General features: G+C 53.7%; 1 protein-coding gene across 3 annotated transcripts in view; it reads right to left on the bottom strand.

The window, feature by feature from the left end:
• Positions 1-6,076: 6,076 nt before the first annotated feature.
• SLCO2B1 (solute carrier organic anion transporter family member 2B1) overlaps positions 6,077-26,715 on the bottom strand; it is a 49,849-nt gene continuing 29,210 nt past the window's right edge. For all 3 annotated transcript variants that reach the window (XM_046685282.1, XM_046685283.1, XM_046685284.1), the window contains exons 8-14: positions 22,133-22,235; positions 17,452-17,809; positions 14,384-14,549; positions 11,015-11,178; positions 9,557-9,621; positions 9,102-9,222; positions 6,077-8,003 (exon numbers count right to left, since the gene is read on the bottom strand). In XM_046685282.1, the coding sequence (XP_046541238.1) occupies positions 7,823-8,003; positions 9,102-9,222; positions 9,557-9,621; positions 11,015-11,178; positions 14,384-14,549; positions 17,452-17,809; positions 22,133-22,235 (1,158 nt within the window). In that variant the 3' untranslated portion in view covers positions 6,077-7,822. The remainder of the gene's footprint in view (positions 8,004-9,101; positions 9,223-9,556; positions 9,622-11,014; positions 11,179-14,383; positions 14,550-17,451; positions 17,810-22,132; positions 22,236-26,715) is intronic.

The raw sequence follows: 26,715 nt of genomic DNA, 5'->3' as shown, positions 1-26,715 counted from the left end.
ATTAAAATCACAGGATCTTAGCGGGGCAGAATCACAGTGTGTTGAAATTTTAGAACTGCAAAATATTAGGGCCAAAGAGCTGAAAATCCCTATTAGAGGATCTTAAAATCCAAGAATCTCAGTGCCGAGTGGGAAAAGAAATAACAGTTTATTGACTCCCTCTATTTGTATCGGTTATGGTGCTGGGAGTACTCTAGGATATTATCCCATTTAATTTGTACCACAAGTTTTAAGCCATTTTGTCCCATCCCTACTCAAAGCAGTACTTCTCACAAAGGTTTATCAAACACAGGCTTGTATAAGCTTCATGACAGGGGAGTCATTACCTCTGTGCATACGTCTGACCCCTGCTGAATGACAGCTACGAAGTTCTCCCTTATATAAGCTGAACTCTTTCTCCCTGTAGAGTCCCCACACTGGTCCAGTTCATGCCCTCGGAGTGACACTAAGTCTAATCTCCCACTCACATGACAGCTTTTCAGACGGCTAAAGACAGTCCTTATTTCTTTCTTCTCGAGGATAAGCTGGTTTATTCATCATATAGCTAGAAATGGGACAGCAAATCAAAGAATAGTTGAGCTGGAAAGGCCTTCAGGGGTCATCTTGTCCAGAGACTTCCTTTTACCGCCAAGCAGTATAGCATTATAATCAGGAACCTGGGCTTTAGAGAGAGATGAGCCTGAATTCCGAATCCAGAGATTCAGCACTAACTTGCTGTGTAACCTTGGGCAAATTACCTAATGTCTCTGGGCCTCAAGTCTCCTTACCCATAAAATAAAGAGAATAATAACATTGACATGGCAGAGTTGGTATGAGGATTGAATGAGATAATGCAAGGGAAGCTCTTAGCAGAGTGCTTGGCACACAGCAAGCAGTCAATAAATATTACCTACAATTATTGGAGGCCCAGAGGGGGCAGGGACTTGCTCAAGATCACAGAACAACTCAGAGCTAAGCTAGGGTTAGACCAAGGACTCCCGCCTCCCAGCCCAGGGCCCTTTTCTGTTCCACATTTCCACTCTACCTTCCTCGAGAAAAGGAAATAACCCCAGGGGGAAATGGAATACTTTGCTCACTGAATCAGTTAGAATGCAAGTAAGAGAAAAGCTGGTTTAGAGGGGCTTAAACCTTTTGTTTCTTTAACAAGGAGGCCAGAGGAAGGTGGACCCAGGGTTTGTCTGGTGATTCAACCATGTCTCTGATGACGTAGGCTTTTCATATTCTAAGCCTTGAGGAAGAGTCCTCTTGTGATTGCAAAATGGCTGATGTGGCACCAAGCACCATGTCCTCCCAAGCAGGGAGAAGGGACATGGGAGCACAAAGGGTCTTCTCCTCTCATGCCTCTTTCTTATCCAAGAGGGGAGCTTTCCAAGCAGACTATCCCCCTTATATCTAATGTACCATTATGAGGTCACTCTTAGACCACTCACTGGCAAAGGGGAAGGTGTTTCCATGAATGACTTGGATCATCCTTGTGACTGGGCACCTCCCACTGGAATGAGGAAAAGGCAGTTGACTGTGGGAACGTAACCAATAGTGCAGACCCTCTGTCTCCTCTCTGGATTGGCCTCCCCTTTCCTCTCCATCTCTGCCAGGGAGACTTCCCTGATTTCCACCCCTTTGTCCAGCATACCCTCCTCTACTGTGTAACTGAGCATTGCCCAATTCAGGTCACAGTGTAGATCTCTCATCTTTTCATGTCCAAATCTTGTCTTCCCAGCCAGTCTGTGAACAGGGGGAGAATAATAGCAGTTACTAATGAATATGGACCTATTGTGTTCCAGGCACTGTTCTTGGCACTTGTAGCCAGCTTCCAGATGGCTCCCATGACCCATACCTCCTGGTATTCATACGCTTTTGTATTCCTCTCCCACATTGTACCAGGCTTGGTCTGTGTAACCAATAGCATATGGCAAAAGTTATGGTATGTCGCTTCCAAGATTCAATTATAAAAGACACCATGGCCTCCATCTTGGTAGCATACATTCTCTTTCTTGGGTCATTCATTCTAGGGGAACTTAGCCACCATGCCATGAGCAGCCTTATGGAGAGGCTTGTGTAAAAAGCTGAAACCTTTGACCAACTGCGAGCAAAGACTGGAGGCCTGACAATGGCCGCAGAGTGAGCTTGGAAGTCAATCCTCCAGCCCCAGTTGAGCCTTCTGATTACTGCAGCCCTGGCTGGCATTTGACTGCAACCTCCTGAGAGATCCTGAGCCAGAATCTCCCAGTTAAACTACTTCTGTGTTCTTGGTCCTCGTAAATTGTGTGAGATAATAAGTATTTGCTGTCTTACACTGCTAAGTTTTGGAGTGATTTGTTACTCAGTAATAGTTAACTGCTGCGGTGCTCTGTTATCACATTACATCCTCACAACAACCCTGAAAGGTGGAGTTCGTTTCTCCAATTTTTTCAGATGAGAAAACCAAGGCTGAGATGAGTGCAGTGACTTCCCACATCTGCAAAGTGGCAGAGCTGGGATGTGCCCTCATGTCTGTTGGATTTCAAAGCAGAGGGAGCCTGGTTCTGTTTTCTTAGCTGGAGTGTCTCCAGCTCTGGGGTGAAGGCTGAGGACTCGGAAACAGGAGAAGGCGGCCTCTTTCTCTAATGTGTTTTCTCTCCCTTTTTTCATTCCAATCACATTAGTTAGCAGCTACTACATCTATTGTGTATATGTGGTTCAGGGACAGGTAGATTTATTAGAAGAAACAATGAAGTTTTCAGAGGGGGATACCTGGGCTCTTGAGTGACCTTGGACCAATTCCTGTACTTTTCTAGGCCTCAGTTTCTTTATCTACCATATGGGGATAATAATCCCTATTGCACACTCCTCATCTGGAGACCATGAAGATCGGGTGTGAAGGGACTTCGTGAAAGGTAAAGTGCATGATCGTGGAAAGATTTGCTTTGAGTAAGGAGGGCCCCTGACCCAGGACTCTCGCAGTCTGTGGCGGAGGCAGCCGCACACAGCCACCTCTGTACAAGAAGCCATGCTTCCTCTCCTCTCCCACCTGAGTGTGGGTCCAGGAGACAGAAAACTGAGAGAAATCGGGGTCCCGACCACTTCTTCAGCCTCATCCCTCACCGTGACTCTCTCAGGCCACACTGCAGGCCTGCTGGACTAGTGGAAATTCCCCAAGCCTGCCAGGAACTTTCTGTGTGCTGAGCCTTTATCTGTGCAGTTTCTTCTCCCTGGACATGCTTCCCAGCTCCTCCACCTGGTGTGTTCCTACTCATCTTTCAAGACTCAGCTTAGATGTCTCCACTTCTAGGATGCCTCTCTTAAGCTGGTTCAAGGCCTCCTACTTCTCTTGATTAGTGCACAGCCTACTGTCTGATCTCTTGGCCTCCAGCTTCCCTTTTCCACTCAAAACCCCTAAGGTGCAGCCAGCAGCCTTTCTAAAGCACAAATCTTGTCATGTCACTCCCTGCTTAAAATAACTGGTCAATAGAATAATCCATCAATCAATGCTTCAAGGGCTCCTCCTTGCCCTCAGGAAGACATCCAAAGTCTTCAGCTGGAACTCAAGGCATTGTCCCCACTGGTGTCTCCAGCCTCAGCTCTTCTCTCTCTCCTGATCACTCTGCACATGTGATACACCCCAGCCACATTGCTCTTGTACCATATCTTGTACACCTCGCTTTCTCATGCCTTCCAATCTTTGCTCACCCCATTGTTTCTTGGGCCCATTCCTGTGTTCTCCACCTGGGAACTTCCTGCCTAATCTTTAAGGCCAGCTCTGATTTAACCTCTTATGGAAAGCCTTCCCCTGGTGGCCCCAGGATGACTCCATGGCTTTCTCTTCTTCTCTCTCCTGTATGACTGCTCATCTTTAGTTGCTGTTTGTCAGCTTGTCTGCTTACACCGGGAGCTTCCTGAGTCTGATACTTGGCTCTGTCCCCAGCAGCACCAGCACAGGGGCATAGGGCAGCCATGTAGGATTTGTTGGTTGGTTGGGAGGTTGATGAATGAATCAATGAATGAATGGTGAATGAATCCATCCTCGAACCTTCACTTCTTGGCCAGCCCCAGAACTGCTATTTCCCAGGGTAAGCCCATTTTATAGCAAAAGGGGAAGCAGAAGGAGGGGACTGCTCTGGAAGGGAGAAAGAAAATCAATAAAAATGTAAATCTGGTTGAGAAAAGCTGTCCCAGGCTGGCTGTGGGGAGAGATAAGACTGGCCTGACTGAGCCCTGGCTGACAGTGGAAGAGAGATTAGGGGCAAGAGGAGCTGCAGCCGGGGCAGGGCAAAGAGTGGGTCTGCCCTCAGTGGTGCCTCCTCCCTCTGCCTCCACCGCCACCCGGTCCGCATGCTCTCTGTGCTCCTTTCAGGGCCAGGGCAAGGGAAGGGCGCTTACAGACGCTGATCGTCAGGTGCACTGCCTGTGAGCGAGTATGTTATTATTCGATCTTCACAACCTTTGGGAGACAGATGAAGAAACAGATCTCAGAGAAGTAAAATCACTTGTCCAGGGGCCTGGTAGGGGAAAGGATTCAACACATCCTAAGAACAGTGAGGGTGCCGTGGGTTCATTTATTTGTGCTCCAGTCATGGCTCCTGGCTCCCGTCTCCTCAGGGGCATCTGCCTGAGTCTACAGGCCAAAAGAACTCTGGGCCAGGCATCGGGATGTCCATTCTGGTCCCAGTCTTGTACTCTGCTGGGTTTTACCACCGGTAGAATCCAGCAGGGAGACCTGACGCCTTCTCCTCCCCGCTCCAGGGTACAGCGGGTACAGGATGAGAAGATGGTAAGCTCACAGATGCAATAGCTCTCGGCTCCTCATTGGCCAGATGCCATGTTAGGGAAGAGGGCTGCTCCCGGGACCCCCTCAGTCCCTGGGAACCCCTCTGGCCCTTACCTGCTCTGCCCCTGGCTCTCAACCTCATTAATCTCTTGTGATGACTCCTGGAGTCTCCTGGCCCTGACCAGCCTGGGAGGTTTTAAGCACAAGAATCTGATCTTCTCTTCAAATCTCAGCTCAACGCAAAGGCAGACTCAGCATGAAGCTAAAGCTTCCTGAGCATCAGGGCCTCTCCTCAGGCCCAGGGAGGGGCCTCTGCAGTGTGTTCATCTCTTCATGTTCTTGGGAAATTTGCGAAGGTAAGATGTTTTATCCACAATCAGTTAAGATTGCTAGTTCTTTCTACTCCAACTTCCCTTGTGTCCCAGTTTCCGTTTATGTGAGGTGGTTGGAGGCGCCATGGGTATTTCTGGGATCTGGCTATGGGGAAGTTGAGTTCGGGATCAATTTGCTTTGGGTTCAGTGGGACATATTTATGCGGTTCTGAGTCACCTCTGAGTATAGATAAATCATTGCTGGCCACCTCTGTGTAGAGAATGACTGGTAGAAATCTTCCTACTCGCTGTCCAACTTCTTCGGCATTGTGACATCAAGCTGTCACATCCAGAGGTCATCTTGTGACCTGAATGTGTTTTATGCTGCCTGGTCCTGAAAGTGAATAGGCAACAGAGGAGAAACAGCAGAAACAGATTTGAAATGTACAGAACCAGAAGCTAGTCTGAGGAAAATACTTCCGATCATCAGAGGAAAAACATTTTAGAGGCATGCGCAGCAGTTGGTAAAAAATATTATGTTGTTTTTCTGAATTGTGCAGTGTATTTGTTTCAACTTCTCATTATGCGTAAATATTTACTTCCTGTCCTAATTTTGTGGTCTTTTCCTTAAAGAGGGCTCCCCAAATTGTATAAGCTTCAGTTCCCACAAAATCTGGCTCTCACCCTGGCTCTACCCTTTATTTTCTGTGTGATCTTGGGCAAGTTGCGTATCCGTTCTGAACTGTTTTGTCTTCTACGAAACATACATGACAGTTTGGACAGGTGAGGACTCAGAAAGCCTTGTGACCTTATTCCATTTCTGAAACCATTACTAGAGGAAGTAGCCCAGCCAAATGAAAATTAGACCAGAATATACAGATAGGGAAAGATGTAATATACAAGAAATAATGGTGAGCAACGAATCCAGTAAAACTTAAATCTCAATAACTGGAAATAATGCAGTTGTCGCAAACTCTAATGCAGTTTGTTAGAAAGGATTTTTGTAATAGAAGAGACATTATGCAAGAACAAATTTAATAATAAGCTGTATCTATAATTCCAGATTATTTCTGCACAACCTGGGAAACAGGAGGGAAGGAGAAGGAATATAAACATACGAATGGAAGGAGAAGGAATATAAACATGTGAACAGCATCATCTTGTTGCAGGACACTTTGAAATTCTTGGCATTGACCGATACAGGCTCAGATAGTTGTTAAATGTTTAAAGGTATCAGCCAGTGGAATAAAAATGGGAGTTAGAACTTCTGTACCCGCTTCTTTCATGTGGGCTGGCCTCAAAGCCCTGCCCTTGGGAGCTGCTCAGAGGGCCAGAGCCGCGTGTGCCCCCCCCCCCACCCCCCTCAGCTTCTCCCCTGGCCCCCAGCACAGGGCTGGACACAGGGCTTGGGAAACCACTACTGTCGGCTCCATCTCCTGCCTCCTGAGCAGCAGGTCCCAGCCAGGTGGGGTATGTGGTGGCAGCAGAATGGGCTGGGAGCAGATCAGGAAACTCTCTCCCCATCCCAGGGAGACAACCAAGCCAGATAAGACTGGCCACAAAACAAGACAAGGCCTGATGTAGACAAGGACCGGTTTGTTCAGATCCAAGCGTCCCACAGACCCACTCATTCCACAGAGCCAGGCGTTACTGCTCCCAGTGTAACAGGCCCGAGCATTACAAAGAACAGGTCCTTGGACCAACCCAGGCATCACGGAGAACCAGATGTTACCTCCAAAACTTGAGTGTCAAGGAGCTAGATTATCTACATAGCCCCAGGTGACAAAATTTCAGGCACTTTAAGAGCAAATGGTGAAATTATAATTTTAGTCCCGAAAGTCACAGTGAGTTTGGTGGGCCCTGGTCAAACGTGTGAAATCGTGGCGATACACAGGTCCCAGGGAGTGTGTGCTGAGCGTGTTTGGTCTTTGGGGTTAGACGGTGTCTAAGTGTGGGACCTGGGTCTTCCTCCCCACCAGAGCCCCTACGGCAGACACTAGGCCTCTCCCAGACCGTGGCTCCCCGAGGGCAAGGGCTGGACTTCCTGAGCCCAGAGAGTGAGCCTCCTGCCTCAGCTAAGGCCCTTGGGCTGTCACACCAGCTTTCCCGAAGGCCCTGCCCAGCCTGGATGTCCTGAGAGTGACGCCACCTCCCTTTCCTCCTCCCTCAGAGCTCAGGACTCTGCCTCCAGGGGGCGCCAAATGGACACTTCTTGACAAAGGCTGTCCTGGCCCCACCTCCAGGCTGAGCGGGGCTGGGACGAGGCCTGAGTCCATCCCGACCACACAGATGGTCACAGCTGGAAGGGGCCGCAATGCTGGCAAGTCCACTTCCCCCTAACAGAGATGGTGGCTGAGGCTCAGAGAGGGTGCTCCAGGAGAACGGCAGAGCCGGGCTAGGATCCTGTGTGCAGGGCAGTGTGGCCTACTCTTGTCCACTTCTCTATCCCTGGGCCCGGGAGAAAGATACGTGGTCCTTCCACCCAGGAAAGCCTGGTTTCGGGTCAGCCCGTCTGGCTGAGGAAGGAAGGGGGAAGACCCTCTTGCTTTAGAAGTAGCCAACACAGCAGTCCCCCAAGGAACTCCTTGGTTCAGATGAGCAAAGGCCCAGAGAGGGTCAGTGACTTGCCTGAAGTCACACAGCAAGTTAGTGGAGGAGTCAAAATTGGGAAACAGGGCTCCCAACACCCAATCTCGGGCAAAGGGACCAGAGGAGATCCTCGCTGTGGCCATCACTCTTGCCTAGGGTGGGGCCCTGGGACAGCTCACACTCTGGATTCTTCAGGCTTCTTTTCTCGCCCTGATGCTAACAGCTGCTGCTGTAGGCCAGGGCTGGATACCGTCGCCTTGGTCCCCTCCTCTTTGTTCTGCTGCCTTAGGATGGCCAAAATCAAGGCGAAGCAGGCCAGGGAGCTCGTCTTGAAGAAGAACTGGAGGCCGATAAACCTGGGAAAGAACATGGGACCCTTGAACTCAGGAGCTCCCCATCCAGGGCTCAGGCGTCAGCGATCATCACTCATGCAGTCCAAGACACTGAGTTCTTGGGGGGAGGAGAGGCCTCCAGCCCCAGGGCAGTGTACCCTGTCACCATGGCCTCGGCTGGGGAGATGGGGGAACCCCTGGAGTTGACCCACATGGGGCCACATCCATGGAAGAGGGGGAGAGCCTCTGCAGAAGGAGCCCTGGTGGTGGGGTGGGGGGTGGACACAGAAGCCTGGGCATGCTCCCCACCCTGTCCCTGACTGCCTGTGGCCTGGGCCAGCCCTGCCTCTCTCCAGGTCTTGCTAAGGACTCAGGGGGCCTGACCATGGCAACTATGGATCGCCCCACCCACCACGAAGAAAAGAGGATTCCCTCTCTCCTTTTGTCTGACTCATCAAAGCTCTTGTTTGACTTTTCCTCTTCCAGGAAGCCCCCCGGGGGGTCCCAGCCCACAGGGACCACGCCCTCCTCAGAGCTGGAAGTGATCAGCTCCTGCTCCCAGCCCTGCCAGCAAGTCCCTCCCAGCCTCCCCATCCGTCCAGGCCAGCAGCCTCTCTGCCTCCAAATTCTTTGGGGCTCCCCATTGTACATAAGGGAGGATTGAGTCCCAGAACAGGCAGCTCTCATGACGAGGGAGGCAGAGCTGGGCCAGGAGCCCAGGCCTCCTGTGTCCTAGACAGGGCCTCTTCCCCACTCCACCTCGCCTCCCCGTCTCTCTCACAGTTGGGCTGCTCCCGAATCCCCCCACGCTCAGCTGTGGAGACACGTGTTCCTGCAAAGGCTGCAGTCAGACAGCTTGGGTTCAAGGCCCAGCTTTGCCAGGCACCAGCTCCGTGACCTTGGGCCTCTCTCTTTCTCTCTCACGTTCCTCACCCCTAAAAGGGGGAGACGGTATTTTGCTCACAGGCCTGGTGAGTTCAGGACAGGATATGGCACCTGTCACCTGTCAGTGGATGTAAATGGATCTGCCCACCCGCCCCCCGCCATGTCCCTCCCAGGACCCCGAGGGTATTTCTAGCACCCTTCCCACACCCCCCTGGCAGCCCCCACCCCAGGTCTCACCGGTTTCGGAGCAGGTCGTTGTCATAGTAGCGGCAGACGGCCCGACGCCCGCAGCTCTGGGCCCAGTGCACACAGGTGGTGTCAATGGCAGTGCCGTGGATCACAGGGCTGGGCATCCAGGCTGGAGGAGGAGGTGCTCAGGGGACAACGGGCGCCTGGCATTCCCGCGCCCGCCCCCACCTTACTCCCTGCCTTACACAACCCCTTAGCAATTGGGGCCTCTTGGTCTGTAAGTCTTTGGCTCCCAAGACCACCCTTTCCCTGGGGGCAGCTGCGGCCTCCCTGCCGGGCTGTTCAGCCTCTTCACACCCACCCCCAGGGCACCTAGGTTGGATCTGTTGCCACAGGGACCTGTGAACCCTAAGGTAAGGAACTGGGACCCACACACCCCTGTGCCCCCCTGGGCCCAGCACACAGTGGCTATCTGGACCAGCGGTCCCAAACAGGTTCTTTACCCAAAACTCTCTGGAGCATGAACTGGATCCCCACAGCCAAAGTCTTGTCTTCTTTCTTCACTCCCCTAAAGCAGGGACACGAGCGACATGAGGACTGAGAGGGTTCCAGCCCCCCAGGGGCTCTGGTCCTCCCCTCCTCTTCCCTGAGTCTGCAGGTCCTTGGGGGCGGGGAGCTCAGGCCCCACACCCCATTTCCCTTCATCCTGCAGAGCCTGGTCCCCATGCACCAGGTGCACCCACTGCCCATCAGGGTCCCATGCTGGCTTCCCTGTGCTCCTGGTCACAGACCCCTCCCCTCTCTCCCTTCCTCCTATATTTGGCAAAACCTGAAGCTGAACAGCCAGATGAGCCTTCTAACTTCCCCAAGCACTGTCCTGCCGCAGCCTGGGGCGCCCTGCTTCCCGTCCTGGGGAACACCAGCACCCGGCCCTCATGGAGCGCTTACTGCGGGCTCTGTCCTTCTGCACTACAAGCCCCACCTCACCCCATGAGGCAGGCATGTCCTTAGCCCCATTCTGCAGGTGAGACTGACGGACGCCGAGACAGGTTAGGTGCCTCGGCTAAGGTCCCAGGCCGCCGGGCATCAAGAGCCAGAATTCGTGCGGCACACGGCCTGCACGAGGCCTCCTCATCAGGCTGCCCGCTGGGGATCTGATTCCTCTGCTTTCCCTCTTGTGGCCGGCCTGTCTTACAGATCTACGTGTCTTCTAATATTTGTGAGGGGCTCCACCCCTCTTCTAATTTTCTGGAAAATAGGCAATAAAATAATCCCGGTGTAATAAAATATTGGAATGATTCTGCTCTGAGGTCTCTTTATTCAAGCCACCACCCCAAGAGATGCTGACTTTGGCCTCAGATGACAATTATCAGTCCCAGCAGGCACCTCAGGACAATGGCCAGAAAGATCTTGGACCAGGAGGCAGTGCTCAGCACTGGCTGGGGCCACAGTTGGCACTTAATAAGTGCTTGAAGTGGCATTCAGAATCATGGGCCACACTGAGAGGATTTGGGTTTCTGGGCGCACCTGCTGTGGCCCGCCCACTGCAGCTGGGGTGGGGGCAGGGAGTCAGGTGACACTCCTCACAGTGATTGCAAGGCCAGGGAAGGGCCTTAGGAATGGCCTCCCCTCCCCTGGGGCAGGTTGGGTCATGGGCTCTCGGTCAGTACTGTTCCACCCAACATTTGCTGTGTGACCTGGGGTCAGCTCCTGAATTTCTCTGCAAGATGGGGAGAAAACTTCTCTTATCTACAAGAAAACTTCTCTTATCTGCAAGATGGGGAGAAAACTTCATCTCAGCAGGTTGCCATGAAGACAGGACAGGGAGAGCATGGTCTGTTGTGGGGGCCCAGGACACCCGAGTGGCCTCCTTCTTTGAACTCCTCCCTCAGGATTCCTTGTCCTGCCTGGGGTTAAGGACCACTTGGTATCCACCAGTTCTGGCCCGCCTCTGCTTTCACCTTAGGATGAGCATGAAGGAGGGTGTGTGGGTGACACTGGCCAGTGTTGCACCCAGGCCGACCAGGATCATGAAGGGCAGCACCAGGTGGCTGCAGGCTGAGTCGCAGGAGCCCGCCAGCACAGGGCTGCCCCCTGCCACGCAGCTGCAGTTGGTGTAGAAAACCTGGGGGGCGGGCAAGGAGAAGAGCCTTCAGGAACCTCCAAAGGCAAGCAGCTGGCCAAGGGCCTGAGGCTCCAGGAGGAAGGCTTGTGAGACACCCAAGGGCTCAAAGCAGCTGGGCAGAGCTGGCTGCATGCTGGCTCGCCCAACGGCTCGAACAGCCAGGCGGGTACCTGGACACAGGCTACTTGCACACAAATGGGCTGAGCCCAGGTCGAGGCTGTGCGGAGAGAGGGAAGTGGGGAAAAGGGAGAGGAGCCTAGAAGAGCATGACCCCTATAATGCACCACATGCACACATGCTCACACACACACACCGCACACCCACATATACGCACACTCACATATATATGCACTCGCACACACAACCAACACACTCACACACACCACACATCCACACACATGCTCATACATACCACACACTCACACACCACACACTCACTCGTTCTTTCACATGGTGATGTCAGAGTGCTCCGACTTCCTGAACGTCTGTGCAAGGAATCAAAGCAACAAAGAGTGTTTTGGGGAAGGAACTGGATTCTCCAGCCTAGTGTCCTTGCCTTCCACTTCCCTGCAGTCTTTCAGGGCATTGGATTCTAGAAGGGACTCTCAAGGAGAGATTCAAGCACAGGATGGAGAGATGCAGACAGCACTAGAGGAGACCTGATTCGGCAGGTGAGGGGCAAGGAAGGCTTCACCAGAGAGGGGTGTTGGATTTGGGTCTTGAGGAATGAATAGGAGTTTGCCAAGAGGAAAATTGGAATGAGCAGAGGGAGCGTCAAATGTAAAACCACAGTGGCATGAAAGAACCCAGCAAACCCTTCCTCCTGCCCGGGGCAGAGAGTGCACTTGCGAGGGGCAGAGGGAGGCACTTTAGGGGTATGCGGGGGCAACATCGTGAAGAGCCTTGGGCACGAAAGAAGAACCTGGACTGCTGTTTCCAGAAACTCGGTGGACCAGGCGCCCTGCCAATCATCTTGCTGACAACAACTTAAAATGCTGGATAAAGTACTGAAAACTGTTCTGAATGCACCTACGTGTTGGCAGAAAGTAAAAAGTACTCAGCTTCAGTACTAAGCGAGGTGGGACGGAGGGTGGAGAGCAGGGTCTGGAGCAAGCTTTGGCCCTGGGTGTTCACAGAAACTCGCACAATGGAGTACAGCTTTCAGAGGTTCAGAGGCTACAGGGTCAGTGGACAAGTCCTAGCCCTCCCTTCTGCCTGGTGAAAAGTCTAACAGGAGACCCCAGAAAACTGGGGCCCCTCCAAAGGCGGAAGTCTGAGTAAAAGCTGAGCTGTTTCCAAACTGCAGGCAAATGCCCCCCGGCTGGCCCGGGAGTGTGTTTGATTGCCGCATTGCCATCCCCTAAGTGACCTGGAAAACCTCCTTCAGAGGGTTCTTTCAGAGGTGCTCCAGAAGTCAGTGCCCACGGGCGCCTGCAGGAACAAAGCCAGGCCAGGAAGCCCAGGCTTTGCTTTTCTTCTCCTCAGAGGAGAGTCTCCCTGACCAGTGTGCCCCAGGGACCCCCCCTCGGCTGAGAGACAGGTGTGCAGGGATGGGTCCCATCAGCCCTCGAGGTGGCCTGGCGGCCCTGGAGCAGCTGGAATGTTCTGGAACTCTCACCTCCAGCCCTGCCTGGCAGCCTTGGAAGCTTTCCAATGTGACAAGGGTTGGGAAGCCCTGAGGGGGATGCCGGGAGCCTTGGAAAGATTGGCAGCACAGAGAGAGAGAGCTGACAGTGTGAGGGGCTCGGGTGACCAGGCGCTCTTTCCATTGCCCTGAGCTCTGTCGTGTGTGCGCAGCGCCTGTGCCTGACAAGGTGGTGCTGCCACCTGTGTGTGACCCCCTGTGCACACACCACCTGGACCCTCACCTGCAGGCAGTGCAACCCGCTGGGGTGGAGATACCGAGGAGGGACAGGTTGGGGGAGAAGTCCTGTCTGCGAGGCCAGCTTCCTGGAAGAGAAACCTGCTGCTCCTGTTGCTTTCCTGAGGGCACGAGCTCGCTGGGATGGACATGAAAGCCAGAGGCCTTTCTCGGGGGTTTTCCCAGCCCTTCATTCACGTGCCTCTAATTCCATGGCAGCAGGGGACTCTGGAGAGGCAGGTGCTGTCATAACAACCAGCCTGACACCACACCCCCACCACACATGCTTTACTACAGCCTAGGAGCCTGAGGAAGGCGGGTACTATCCCCATTTGTCATTTGGGGGTACTGAGGAGACAGTGGAGGAGGAACTAGCTGTTCTTGGTGGCCTTTCCAAGGTTGACACAGAATGCACTGCCGCTAGTCACGCTGCCCTCATTTCCGCCCCCAGGAGTTCCCTGAGGGCAAGGTCCCTTGGATCTGGGTCCTCAGCCCCCAGCACAGGGCCTGGCACAGAGGAGGTGCTCTGTGAAGGTTTGTTGACTGACTGACTGAGTGGGCTCATCGCGTCAACCTCCTCACTGGTGTCCCTGCCTCTTGCCTGCACTTTGCTCACCTTCCTCCACACTATGGCCTCAAGTGTGATTAAACACAGATCTGACCCTGTCACTCCCCTGCCTATAACCCATCCAAGACTCCCCGTTGCTCTCTAGATAAAGTCCCCACTCACAGCCTGACATTCAAGGCTCTTCCTTGTCTAGGCCTTGCTTTCCCTTCATGAACCCTTGTGCTTCTTCTCCAACAAGTTCTTTGCAGTTTCTTGAAACACTGTGTGTGTGTGTGTGTGTGTGTGTGTGTGTCATGTGCAGGTGCTTGCTTCTGGATTCTCTGCTTCTGCCCTTCCCCCTGCCTGGAAGGCCCTCCCCCAATGTGCCTATTCATTCTTGAAGATCCAGCACAAATACTACATCCTGTGAAGCCTTTTGGGGCCCTCCCAGGTGGGATGCATCTCCTTCCATCCTTGTCTGTACTTGTGGGGACCACTTCTCCCACTTATCACCACCCGTGGACCTCTGGAGCTGTTTCCTTCTGCATCTCCCCTGCATGGACAGCGGGGCCACATCTGGTTCACCTCTGTGCCCTGGGCCTTCACATGTGGCTGGGCCCTGGCTGGCAACAAAAGTTTATGGAAAGAATAATGTTCTACATCTGCCAACAGAAGGAGACAGAGCAGAGCCAGACAGTGAGAACGTTCAGAGGTGGAGAGGGTGAGAGACACAGGCACTGAGACAGGGAAGGGCAGAGAAGTGAGAGGCAGAGGAGGAAGCCAGAGGCCTCACCCACCTGGCTTTTGCCCAGAGCGTCCTGGACCATCCGGCTTGTGCAGCCCGCGTGGCAGGGCGTGAGGTACTCCACACGGCTGCTGGGCTCGCAGACAGGGTTAAAGTCGTCCGATGGGCAGGAGCAGGGCTCCATGCAGCCTGGAAACCGCTCCAGCCCAGGCTGCGCGCTGACGAGAGAGAAGGTTGGGAGGATTGACTTGGCTTTCTGTCCCTCAGGCCGCGAGCTGGGGCCAGCTCTGCCCTCAGCCCGCATCTTTACCCCTGAGAGCAGTGGCCAGAGAGTTCAGCTCCATACAGGAGTTTTTCACTGTCAGGGCTGCTCTGTGATGGTGCAGTGGTGAGCTCCTTGCAATGGAGGTGTGCAAGCAGGGAGATGGGCTGGAAACTGCAGGAGGCCCCCCAATGGGAGACGTGGGAGTGGGGAGTGGAGTCTGGATCAGAGGCCTCTGAGACCCCTTCCAGCCCTAAGACCCTACGAGTCTTTGAGCCACTTCTGCAAACGTCTCTGTTCTCAATGGCCCTCCTTTAGGGAACACAAGATAAATTCCTCCCAGAATTTAGTGAGGCACTCCAATGAAAACTGCCTTTTTCTTGATGAGCTGGTTTGCTTCCTTTTCTTAGAAAATTCAAGCTAGGCATGTGGGACCCAGTCAGGAAGCCTGACTAGCTGTGGGATCTCCCACCTGTTCACGCCTCTCTCTGGGCCTCAGTTTCCCTGTGTGTCAGCTCGGCTGGGGTTCCCTCTCCCCATTGCCATGCTGCAGTCTCATGACCTCTCATTCACTCTCACTACACTGCTTGCTCTCTGTGTCTAGGGCACATTTTAGTCCCACCCATCTCCCTCCTGAGGACCTGTCCCCAAGTCCCAGGAATGTCCCCATTCTAGTCTGCCAGGGCAAGATGGGGTGGACAGGGCCAGGAGATCAAAAGAGAGGCTGAGTCCGAGGGGGCAGGTGGCCCCTGAGACTCAGAGTAGGACCGGGCTTCACAGCTAGGAAAGAAAACCTGCCAGGCAGCCATGGCCAGGCTGCAGAGGAGGCCAGAGGGGGAAGCTGGAGGCCCTGTGGGCTTCGGGTGGGGGTGGGGCAGACAGAGTGGCAGGCCTGGCCAGCTTGGTGAGTCTCAGCTCCTTGGAGAAGAGGGTTAGCAGGGGCGGGGGAGGTGGGAGGGACAAGTGCAGCCAGAGCTGGGGGTGGGGAGGTGGGGGGTCTCCATCTGATGGGGAGGAAGGTCGTCGGCCAGCATAGTCCTCTCCTCACCTGCCGGGTAGAGCTGTATATGTGACACTGTCTCCTGCAGGAGGGGGAACAGGCTGGCACAATCTAAGCTGAGGGCCCATCAGAAGGCTATGCCAGGGGCCTCTGGCCAGGGGGAGGCACCTCTCAGAGGCCCCCTAAAGCAGCTAGAAGGCTGAGCAGGTGAGAGCTGGGGGCTCTTCCTCAGCCCCTTGCTTCTGTGGGGAGAGCCCTGCCTCCAGGCTCTGGTCCTCCCAGCTGGGCAACCCTGGGCGAGCAATTTCACCTCTCTGAGCCTCGCTATCCTTATCTATGGAATGCGATCCCGTGAGGGTCCAACGAGACAGAACATGGGAAGAGCGGGACGCGGTGTTGGGCAAGTGGGAGACCTGGGTTCTGGGCAGCTGTCAGGATCGTTAGCTGCGCTGGAGGATGAGAAATTCTCAGTTTGCTCACTTGGTCCAGAAAGGTTACTTCAATTAGATTGATTAGAACCCACCACTCACTATTGCAGGCATAGAGATGAAAACGAGTGAGATGGGATGGCAGAGTCACAGAGAGAGGCAGAAGAGAAGAGAAATAGGGCATAAGGCGTAGGCTGACTTTTTCTCCATTTGCTTTTTCAAAAGATTGTGGTAAAATATCCATGCACTTTTTACTCTAAAAATCATTTCAAGGCCCTGGCTCTGTCCTCAGACCAGGGGATTCTCGAGGGCCTGGCTGCAGCCCCACCAGCTGTGACTAGACCCCGGCCCCACCCTGCACAGCAGAGTTGCCTCACTGTTGGGAAAGGAAAAGGGACAAGGAAGGAGGGGAGGAGGGGAGTTGGAGGGAGGTAGGGGAGGTGGGCCCGGGACAGAGAGGGTAAGGGATGAGCATGGCTGGGCCCTGAGATGAGGCCCCCATGTCACACAGAGGGAGCTCTAGCTGTGGAAAGCTGGCACCTGGGTGGAGGGAGAAGATGCCCAGGGAGAGGCCAGAATGAGAAAGCTGGGGAATTCTAGCTGGGTGTTGGGCCAGCCTCAACCTGGAGCATTCCCAGGAAAAATGAAATCACTCTGGAGAAGCGGTGGCATGTAACTTCCAGCATGCTCTCCAAGAAGGCTCCCAAGAGGAGAGGGTATGGCAGCAGCGGGGGTTGGAGATGGGCGTGAGAGACTTTCCTCTTAGAGGGTGGAGGCAGGTGGTGCCCCACTGGCATGGAAAGAGCTTTGGAAGTTTAGGGTCATGGAACAACAGAGTTTTAGCTCCTAGGCTCTAAGAACCAAGAATCCTCAACGTCTCCAGGGCAATCCCTTCCCAAGGCATCAGTCCCCTCTGTACTGTAGTGTCCCTGTTAGGGGCTTGCCAGCCTTGGTTACCCCCTTTCTCACCCCCCCCCCCCCCCCCCCCCCAGGGATGGAGAGCACGCTTCCTCCTGGGCAGGGCTTTCCTCTGCCTGGGAGCAAAGTGTCCTCAGGCTGAGCTGGGTCCTGCTTCTATGGTGAGGCCTCAGCACCACCTCTGCTGGGCACACAGGGCTTGGTCACTTTGCAGATGCCATCCCCACAAGGGGCTTTGCCCTGCCTCAGCCTCCGTCCCTCCCCAGGGCTGAGCTGCCCCGTCCGTGAGGTTCCATCCCTGCCCCTTCCAGTGGCCTGACACCTTCACTGGAGAGAGAAGTCCCAGTCTCACAACTGTGCCAAGTGAGATGGAAGGAGATAGTGCTCTTGGGGAGGTAAGGTTTGAGACAGGTGGGTGCCCCATTGACCTGGCCTTGTCTGGGCCACCCCTTGCCCTGTCCCACCCCTCCATCCCCCCATGCTCATGCTCACGCGCTCTCGCACTCACTTACCCAGGCTGGTGGATGATGCCTGCGATGTGGTGGGTGGAGCAGCCCATGAAGAAGAGGGGCAGGCTGAGAAGGAGGCAGAACAGCATCCCCAGTAGGCAAAGGATGCTGCAGCGCATGGGGCCCAGGCGGAGGCGCTTGACCAGGAAGCCCCCCGTCACGATGCCCATGATGGCCAAGGGGATGGTGACACAGCCTATGAGCAGGTTGGCAAAGGATGCTGTGACGGAAAACTGGCGCTCCAAGAACTTGGGCAGGAAGGTGGCCATGCCCGCCACCATGGACGATGTGCACACCTGGGACAGGACCACCAACAGGAAGATGGGGTGGCGCAGGGTCCGCAGCAGCACCCTGGGGAAGACTGTTGGGGTGAGTGAGGAGAAGGTCAGAGTGGGCAGGGCAGCCATGGCATTTGTTTGTCCCATCCCGCCCTAAACAGGCTAAACTGTTCCATCCCTTCCATCCCATCTCATTCCATTTAATTCTATTGCATTCAGTCTTCTCATTACATTTGACTCCTTTCCACTTAATTCCATTCCGTTTTTGAAATTCTATTTCCTTCCATTCCATTGAGTTAGATAGCATTTTATTCAACTGTGTTTCTTTCCATTCAATTCTATTGAAAACTTGATTCCATAAACTTCTGTTCCATACTTCAGATTTGATTCTATTTCATTCATCCCATCCCATCTCATGTCATTTCTTCTGTTCTGCTTATTCACCTCATTTTGTTTTTTTCATTCAGCCCTCTCCCGCCGTCCTGCTATAGCTCTTTCCAAGCTGACTGAGGCCTTGCTCCTCCCTCTGTGTCCCCGACATGGGACAGTGTCCCCTCCCCTGCTCTCCTCATCTCTAGTCTATGTTTCTCCAGAGCACTTTACTTAAATACTACACATCTTACTCATTTAGCCATTTTATTGTCACCCCGCCCGAAGGTGAGCTTCATTTGGAGCGGGGATGTTTGTCTGTTGTGTTAATTGCTGAATCGCCAGAGCCCAGAGCATGGGAGGCACTCACTAAATATTTATGGAATGAAGGAAGGAAGGAAGGAAGGGAGACACAGACTCATATATGATCAGATACCCAAATGTTGGGGCAGAATCTAAGGCCTCCAGAGACGGTGAGACCTGGGCAGGCTTGGTGCTGGGCAGCTTCCTGGGGGTCGGACAGAGGCAGGGCCTGAAGAACGGGAGGATCCTGAGGGAGGGGTGGGAAGGAGAGGGAATTCCTGGTGGAGGGCAGAGCAGGAGCAAAAGTGTCGAGACCAGAAGGGAAGTGACGGCTCTGGGGTTCTGGTTTTGATCACCAATCTCTGCCAGCCCCCTAAACCGGTGCCTGTGGGCAGGGGTCCCACACTGCAAGTCTGCTAAACTAAACGGCACGTGACGTTGGGCCAGTCCTGAGCTCTGGGCTTCAGGGTCGTCCTTAGCAGGGGTGGCCAAGGTGACGGCCAAGAATGCTTTCCGTGCTGACATGAGTGGCGCTCTCTCCTCTAATGACAAAAGAGAGAGACACGTGTTTCCGCCTGTGGGAGGCAAGATGGCAGTGAGGCAGAAGGGGTGGGGGAGAGGGGAGGAAAGGCCTTTCTAAGAGGAGGCTCAGAGGAGCAAACCACTGCCGGGCTGGGCTGGTGGGGAGAGTTGGCTCCTCCTGGCCAACTGCGGGGTCCCTTCTGTTCCTGCAGAAGCAGGACCAGGGCCTCTGTCATGGGAGATTTCTCTGTGTCCCTAGAGCATGGCTAGAGCCAAGCCAGCTGGTTCCCTCTCCCCCTGGGCCAGGCCAGAAGCTATTTCCTTGGAAGCCAGAAAATAAAGATAAATAATCCAGGCAGGGTGGGGGGAGCCGGGGCTATGGAATTCCCCCTCCTTCACGTCCCAGGCCTGCCTCCTGTCCCTAGTCCCCTGCCACACACGCAGTGCATCCAGCCAGCATTGGGGGTGGGTAGGTGTGACACTGGCCTTCACCCCAGGTAGCTGCTCCAGCTTCCCTCCCTCCGTGCGCTGCCCTGGCCAGGATTGGCCTGGCCTTGGCCCAAGCTGTACAGGTGCCCTCATTGGACAGGTGGGGTCCCAAGAGGGGCAGCGTCTCACCCAAGTTCATTCACGGAGGCCAAGGCAAGGCCAGGAGTTGCCAGGGGTTTCCTGACTCCTAGTAAAGGCCATTCCCCCTGTGTGGCCCACCCCGCATCCCGGTCCTCTGGCTGCCTGACTCCAGAGGGCACCCTCTCTCCTGTGCCCATCACTGCAGTGCGTGTGTACCCGTCCTCTGTCCTTTCTCTCTCTTCTGCGTCTGCAGCCTGTGTCCAGAACAGGTGGAAAATTCCTGGAGGGCAGGGTTAAGCCTTTCACTTCGATAGGGATCCCTGACCAGGAACTCCAGGGCGTGTCTCTAGCTCAGAGGCAGGTCTTCTCCATCAGACAGGGGCTGCCCTTAGCTTCGCACAACGTCTCCCCCATCAGACAAGCTGAGGCCTCTCTCCACTCAGAGACTATGTCTCCCTTCTCAGACAGGAGCCTCCCGCAGCTCAGAGGCCAGGTCTCCTGCCTCCAATAGGACAGGTCCTCCCTCAGTTCGGGGACTATGTTTCTTCCATGTGACAGGGACCTCCCTTAACTCAAAGACAATATCTCCCCCATCAGACAGGGGCCTCCTGCAGCCCAGGGGCCAGGTCTCCTCCATGAGACAAGGCAGGTTCTCCCTCCATTCAGAGACTATTATCCTCCATCAGACAGGGACATCACCCTGGCACAGAGTCTGGTCTCTCCCATCAAACAGGGCCTCTCCCTGCTCAGGGGCTATGTCTCCCCCCTTAGACAGGGGCCTTCCTTAGCTCAGGGATGTCTTCTCCTAAGAGTTTAGGGCTCCTCCAGCTGAAGCCCCATGGTTCCTCCTCCCTTTTCCTCCCCCATGGTCCAGAGTGGTCAAGGCCAAGCCTCAGGGGCAGGCTAGTCCCTCTGGTGCTCAGCAGAAAGCCCAGAAGCCAAGTTGGCTGACCAGCCACAGGGCCTGTGGCCAGCCCTGCCTCGGTCTCTTCTAGGCTCATATAGAAACTGACACAGTCTGGCCCAGGACTCCAGCTCCAGGATCCAATTCAGCAACTGGCCCCAGCTTCCCTTTGGGCAGGAGCCAAAGCAGTGATTAATAAGCTCCTCCATGGAGCAGTGTGCTGGGGCTTTCCAGCAGCTGGGGGCCCCTGAGGTTAGGGAGTCCAGGCCCCTGCCTCTAGGCCCAGCCCCATGGGGTCCAGGCCCCCTTTCCCTGAGGATGCTGGAGAACCAGGCTCTAGAGACTGGTATCCCAGCATCAAGTCTTAGGAAACTCTTCCCAAGAATTGGGCCTAATTAACTTCTTGTTGTAAAAGTCCTCAGTGCATGGGGAGAAAGGTTAGAGGGGCTATCACCCTCCTAAACCACAGGCAGCTCAATTTACTGTCCCGGGACATGGTCAGAATGATAACAGGAGGGCAGGAGCGATTGAAATAGAAATGGTACCTTATATCAGTACAGTGTTTGATAGCATACAAAGGGCTCTCCACTCATCACCCTATCTGAGTCTCCTAATAGTTCTGGCGAGGTGGAGCGAGGGTCCCTGACCTAGTCTTTCAGAGGAGGAATCTCAGGTCAAGGAAGGAAAATAACTTCTAAAAGATTGTACGCTGGTCATGTCGGGGGCGGGATTCACACCCAGGTCTCTGACTTGTTGTCCAGGCTCTACAAGCGCCTGTGCACACAGTAGGCCCTCAATCAATGTTCATGGGACCTGAATCTTCAGAAAGGACAGTCTGGTCACAACATAGACCCTGGTTACTGGTCGACTGAGTTCATAGTCTCCGGATCAGAGAGACAAGGATCTTAGCTCATTGAGTCTACTCACTGTACAGATGGGGAAATTGAGGCCCAGAGAGGAGCAAGGACTCAGGACAAAAGCCTGGGTTTCTGGACTTCAGCCCAGAGTTCCCTCCACCCAGGCAACCGCCTGGTAATTTAGTAAATATTTACTGAGAGCCTCTGCTTGCAGGCTCGGAGGTGGATGGGAGAAGAAGTAGGGTCTCGGGTGAGCCAGCCTTCAGGAGCCCTCTGCTTGAGGGAAGGGCTGGACAAGAACATGGCACAGGTCTGAATCAACATAGAAGCCCTGAGGGTTCGGAGAGCTGAGAGGAGGGAGAGCCAGGCCTTCTGAGGAAGGAGAGAAGTGGCCCTTGAACTTGGCCTAGAGGGACAAGAAAGATTTTCATAGATAGCAATAAAAAATGGTGTGCCAGGGGCCGGCCCAGTGGTGAGGCGGTTAAGTTCGCATGTTCAGCTTCGGTGGCCCCGGGTTCGCCGGTTCGGATCCCAGGTGCGAACATGGCACCGCTTGTCAAACCATGCTGTGGTAGGCATCCCACATATAAAGTAGAGGGAGATGGGCATGGATGTTAGCTCAGAGCCAGTCTTCCTCAGCAAAAAGAGAAGGATTGGCAGCAGATGTTAGCTCAGGGCTAAATCTTCCTCAAAAAAAAAAAAAATGGTGCGCCAGGTGGAGGAGATCATATGAATGAAGACTTACAAGGAGCGTATGGTGCCCATGAGGGGCCTGTAGGTGGGGATGATGAATCAAGAAAGGCAGGAAGGGGCTGGATCCTGTGCAGCTTCCAATGCCCTCCTGGCCCCATGTCCCTATAGCCTGGCCGCAGCTCACTTACCTTTGATGAACTGGACCACAGTCAGGTTTGGTGCAATCTGGGCTAGGCCAGCCTTCTTTTCTGGGGACGCCTCAGTGCTCTGCTCAGAGGAGGAATCCTCACTCTGGGAAGACACACAACCAAGGACAGTCAGCTGGGTGCCAGACATTCTGCTCAGAGATGCTGTGGGCTGGGAGGGGAGCTCTGGGAGAGGAGAGGGTGGGGGTCTGTCATTTCATCAGGAGGAACAGGGGCCAGCAGTGTTTCATTTGTTCTTGGCCCTATAGGTACTCAACAAGTGGTTTGAAAGGATGGGTGAAATTCCAGTGGTTAAACTTTGTATCACCATCATTAACATCATAATAATCACCAACATTACCATGAAAATTACCACCATAGTGGCCATCATCATTATCCCCATCACCTTAAATATCATCACTCACATCACCAATATCATCGTGAATAAATGACTGATATCCTTATTATCATCATTGTCTCTGTCATGGTCACCCACCACCCGCACAATCATAATCACCATCTGTGACACCTGACCCTTCAGGATCACCAGAAACAACACGGTTATGAGAATCACCAAAACCATTATCACTGTCTCTAACATCCTCTTTATCTCTATCACTGTCTTCACCACCATCAGCATCCCCCATCTCTACCCGAGGTCATCACCACACTGCTACCTTCAGTTATAATCACTCATGGCCATCATCACGTGGGGGTGGCCATGAGCAGGAGCCTTCAGTGAGCTGGGCCTTCCTAGAGGTTGGGGTGCTGTGGGCCTCCAGACCACTCTTGTTCTGTGCCGTCTGCTATGACAGGAAGAGAACTGGGGTGGCCAAGGCGACAGACCCCTCCTCCTTTCAGATAAGTCAGGCCACACCCAGAGAGGAGCTCAGCTCTGCGACCACATGAGGAGGAAGCTCACGGACACTCTGGAGTGTGTCCCCCCATCGGGGTGAGGAAGGCCGACGTGCGACTCCTGAAGGAAAGGCCTTTTACCCCGGGAAAGAGAAGACTTGTGGGGGGGCACAATCACAGTCTTCTGATTGTCAGAGAGAAGGAAGGAAATCATGATAATAATGGTTATTGGTTACTAAGTACTTACTACCAGCCCAGCGCTGTTCTAATGACTAATCTGCTAACTCGACCTCCCAGTGACTTTCTCAAGTAGATGCCATTATAATCCCTGTTTTTCAGGGGATAAAACTGAGACCCAGGGGCTGGCCTGCTGGCGCAGTGGTTAAGTTCGCACGTTCCACTTTGGCGGCCTAAGGTTCGCCAGTTTGGATCCCGGGTGCAGAAATGGCACCACTTGGCAAGCCATGCTGTGGTAGGCCTCCCACAACTAAAGTGGAGGAAGATGGGCACAGATGTTAGCTCAGGGCCAGTCTTCCTCAGCAAAAAGAGGATGGGCAGCAGATGTTAGCTCAGGGCTAATCTTCCTCAAAAAAAAAAATGCCTGAGACCCAGGGAGATGAAGTGGCTTGCCCAGTCACATGACTGGTAAGAGGTCCGGCTAGGGTTTGAACCTAGATAGCTTGACTCCAGAGCCTGTGTGCACTTAGCTGGCTCACCCTGAGGGACGGGGACCACGGCCCCTAAGTGCTGGGTATTCTACCTGCCTTGCTCTAATACCACAGTGCTTTCAGGCAGGTACTATTACTGTGCACATTTTTTAGATGAGGAACTAAGTCTTGGACAAGTTGCTACTGGCATAGGGTCATTTGAATTTAAGTGATCGAGTGGGGTCTGATTTTACTACATTTTTCTATGCAGCCTAAGACCAGGATTAGAAGCAACAAGTTCCGTGGAGGAAGACTGAAGCCCAATGTAACCAGCAGTTTGGCCAAGGCTGCCCTAGGAGGGAGTGAGTTCCCCCAAACTAGGAGCATGCAAGCAGGGGCTGGCCTCCCCTGGGTTCTGGGGTGCTGTATGCCATGGGGGAGGGTGGGTTGGACTCGAGAGCTCATCCGCGGTCCTCTGCTTCTGCCTCTTTTCTGCCTGTGGAGCCTCTGAGAGGTCCCTATGGGCCCCTCACCCTCTGGTCAATGTCTCACACCTTCTCTTTCCTCTCCTATCTGATTCTTTTTTTTTAGGGAGCCTCATAAGTCAAATACTGGATTTTCCCACCTTTGAGAACCTTCACGCCCACACCCACCCCAGGGGTGCCCTGTTCCAAGCTTCCTCCAGTTCACTCCCTGGTGCTGGCTGGCTCAGTGCTGGCCTTGCCCTAGGAGGGAAATTCATTCAAATATTATTATTATTATTTTTTTTTTGGTGAGGAAGAGTGGCCCTGAGCTAAACTGTGTTGCCAATCTTCCTCTTTCTGCTTGAGGAAGATTGTCCCTTAGCTAACATCAGTGCCAATCTTCCTCTATTTTACATGTGGGACACTGCCACAGCATGGCTTGATGAGCAGTGTGTAGGTCTGCACCCGGGACCCAAATCTGTGAACCCCAGACCGCCAAAGCAGAGCACATAAACTTAACCACTACACCACCAGGCCTTTCCCTTTCTCCTCTCTTCTCTTATTCCAGCAGGTAGTGGGCTCTGGGTTTCCTGGCCTCAGGGGAGGGTTGTGGCAGGGCAGAAAGCAGTCATCGGCTGTAATGTTTTCCTTCCTGGCTTTTGTTTCCAAAGCCTGAGTCCACTGAGAAGATCATGCTGGATATTGGGGGTGGAGGTTGTGAGGAGAGAGGGAGGCCTCTGAGAACGAGGGGAAGAGAACGGGGACTGAGTGGCCTGGGGATTCCAAGAGGAGCCACACAGCCTCTGAGACAGTGCCCAAGGAAGCAGTCCCCCCCAGGGGGCAGGCAGCAGGCTGACCTAGGGCGGCCGTGCTCCCGTGTTCCCAGACACACAAAGCTCCTCTGCTCCGAGCAAGTTAAGGGACACCACATGGGCCAGAATGGATTGAGGCTGATGCCTGTTGGGTGGGGGAGGGATGTCCCTAGTATTTTGGCACCCTGTAAGACTGCAGGACCTTTCCTTCACCTTGGTGAGGGAGCCCTGAGAGAGGCTGAGGTTGAATGTCTTGCTGACCCAGCAGGACAGGCATTCAGAGTAGAAGTTAAGTTGAGTTTTAGAGAAAATAAGGAACTATCTATCTTATACACATTTAGGTCTGAGTCATGCTTTGTCCAGTGTCTCTATCCCCTGCTGGTCACTGAGCTCTGTAAGAGCAGAGATCATATTTATCTTGTTCTCTGTCGAAACTTTGGTGCCTAGCAGGGGGCCTGGGGCAAAATAGTGGGTATTTGATAAATATCTATGAACAGATGAGTGCAAGAGATGGCTCCGACAGGCAGTGGGTGCAGCCAGCGCCAGGCTCCTGGAAGGAAAATGAGAACATCAACAGGAGATGCTATCGCGCTGCAAACAAGCTCTTAGACTGCTGCTGGGTCAGAGTGGGCAACTGGGCCACACTGAGCACCGGGCGCCTCGCGGCTCGGAGATTCCAGGCACGCCAGGCCACTGCTATGTGGGCTGCTGGCTCCGCATGCGTGCTCCTGCTCCATCCTCGCTGAGACCTGCAAAGGCAGGGGACTTACACTCCGCACACGAGCAAACAAGCTGCGAGGGTAGGGAACTTGCTTGACATCCACAACTAGAAAGTGGCAGGACCAGGATCAGAGTTCCAGCCTGCCCGAGGGGAAAACTCACGCTTTATCAACTAAACCCTGTGAGCGAGAGGCCCTGGTGTGGGACCGGCAGGATGAGGAGGCACCTTTGCGGTATGACGTGCAGGGGACCTGAAATTCCACCACTGCACTAATTTCTCTGGGTGAGGCACCGGGTGTCTATCGCTCGTTTAGACCTTAGAGCTGGGCTGTGGGATGCAGCAGCCACCAGCCACACGCGGCCACTGAGCACTGGAAGTAGGGCCAGTAGAATGGGATGTGCCAAAAGGATAAAATACACGTTGCATTTCAAAGATTTGGTATGAAAAAAAAAGACTGGAAAATATCCCATTGTTAGTTCTTTATGTTTACGATATACTAAAATGAGAATATTTTGGATAGAGTGGGTTAAAGTATATTATTAAAATTAATTTCTTTTACTTTTGAACGTGGCTACGGGAAGGTTTAGAATTACATACGTGGCTCACAGAATATTCCTTTCGGACAGGCTGCCTTACAGAGAATGAGAGAATCTCCTTGCTCCTTTCCCCACCCAGCCGAGCTCTGGGAGGTGGTGTGGGGGCACAGCCCAGCATGCTGGGGGCATCCTGGGTACCTGGGGGAGGGGGACAAGGAGGGGAGTGCTGCCTAGGAAAGGCGGTAGGAGGAGGGGAGAGACTGCTAACTTCTAGCTTGCCTCTTCAGGGAGGGCCAGGCTCGTTCTTTGGACAGGCAGAGTCTTGAGAGTCCCTCGCCTGGGGCTCCTTGTCCTCATGGGAACAGTAAAAACCACTGCAATGTCATCTGCTGCCACATGCACAACCCTACATGGCCTACTCTGCACTGTCACATCCACCGCATCCTCTAATTCCCACAACAGCCTGAGGCAGGAGTTATACTGCCTCTATTTCACAGAGGGGGATACTGAGGCCCCCAAAAGGGAGTGTTATGCAGGGAGTAATGGGGAGA

The sequence above is a fragment of the Equus quagga genome, chromosome 14 (genome assembly GCF_021613505.1).
Source record: "Equus quagga isolate Etosha38 chromosome 14, UCLA_HA_Equagga_1.0, whole genome shotgun sequence".
Lineage (NCBI taxonomy): Eukaryota > Metazoa > Chordata > Mammalia > Perissodactyla > Equidae > Equus > Equus quagga.
The sequence above is the reverse complement of the archived record's forward strand: the minus strand, read 5'-3'. Positions and strand labels throughout refer to the sequence as shown.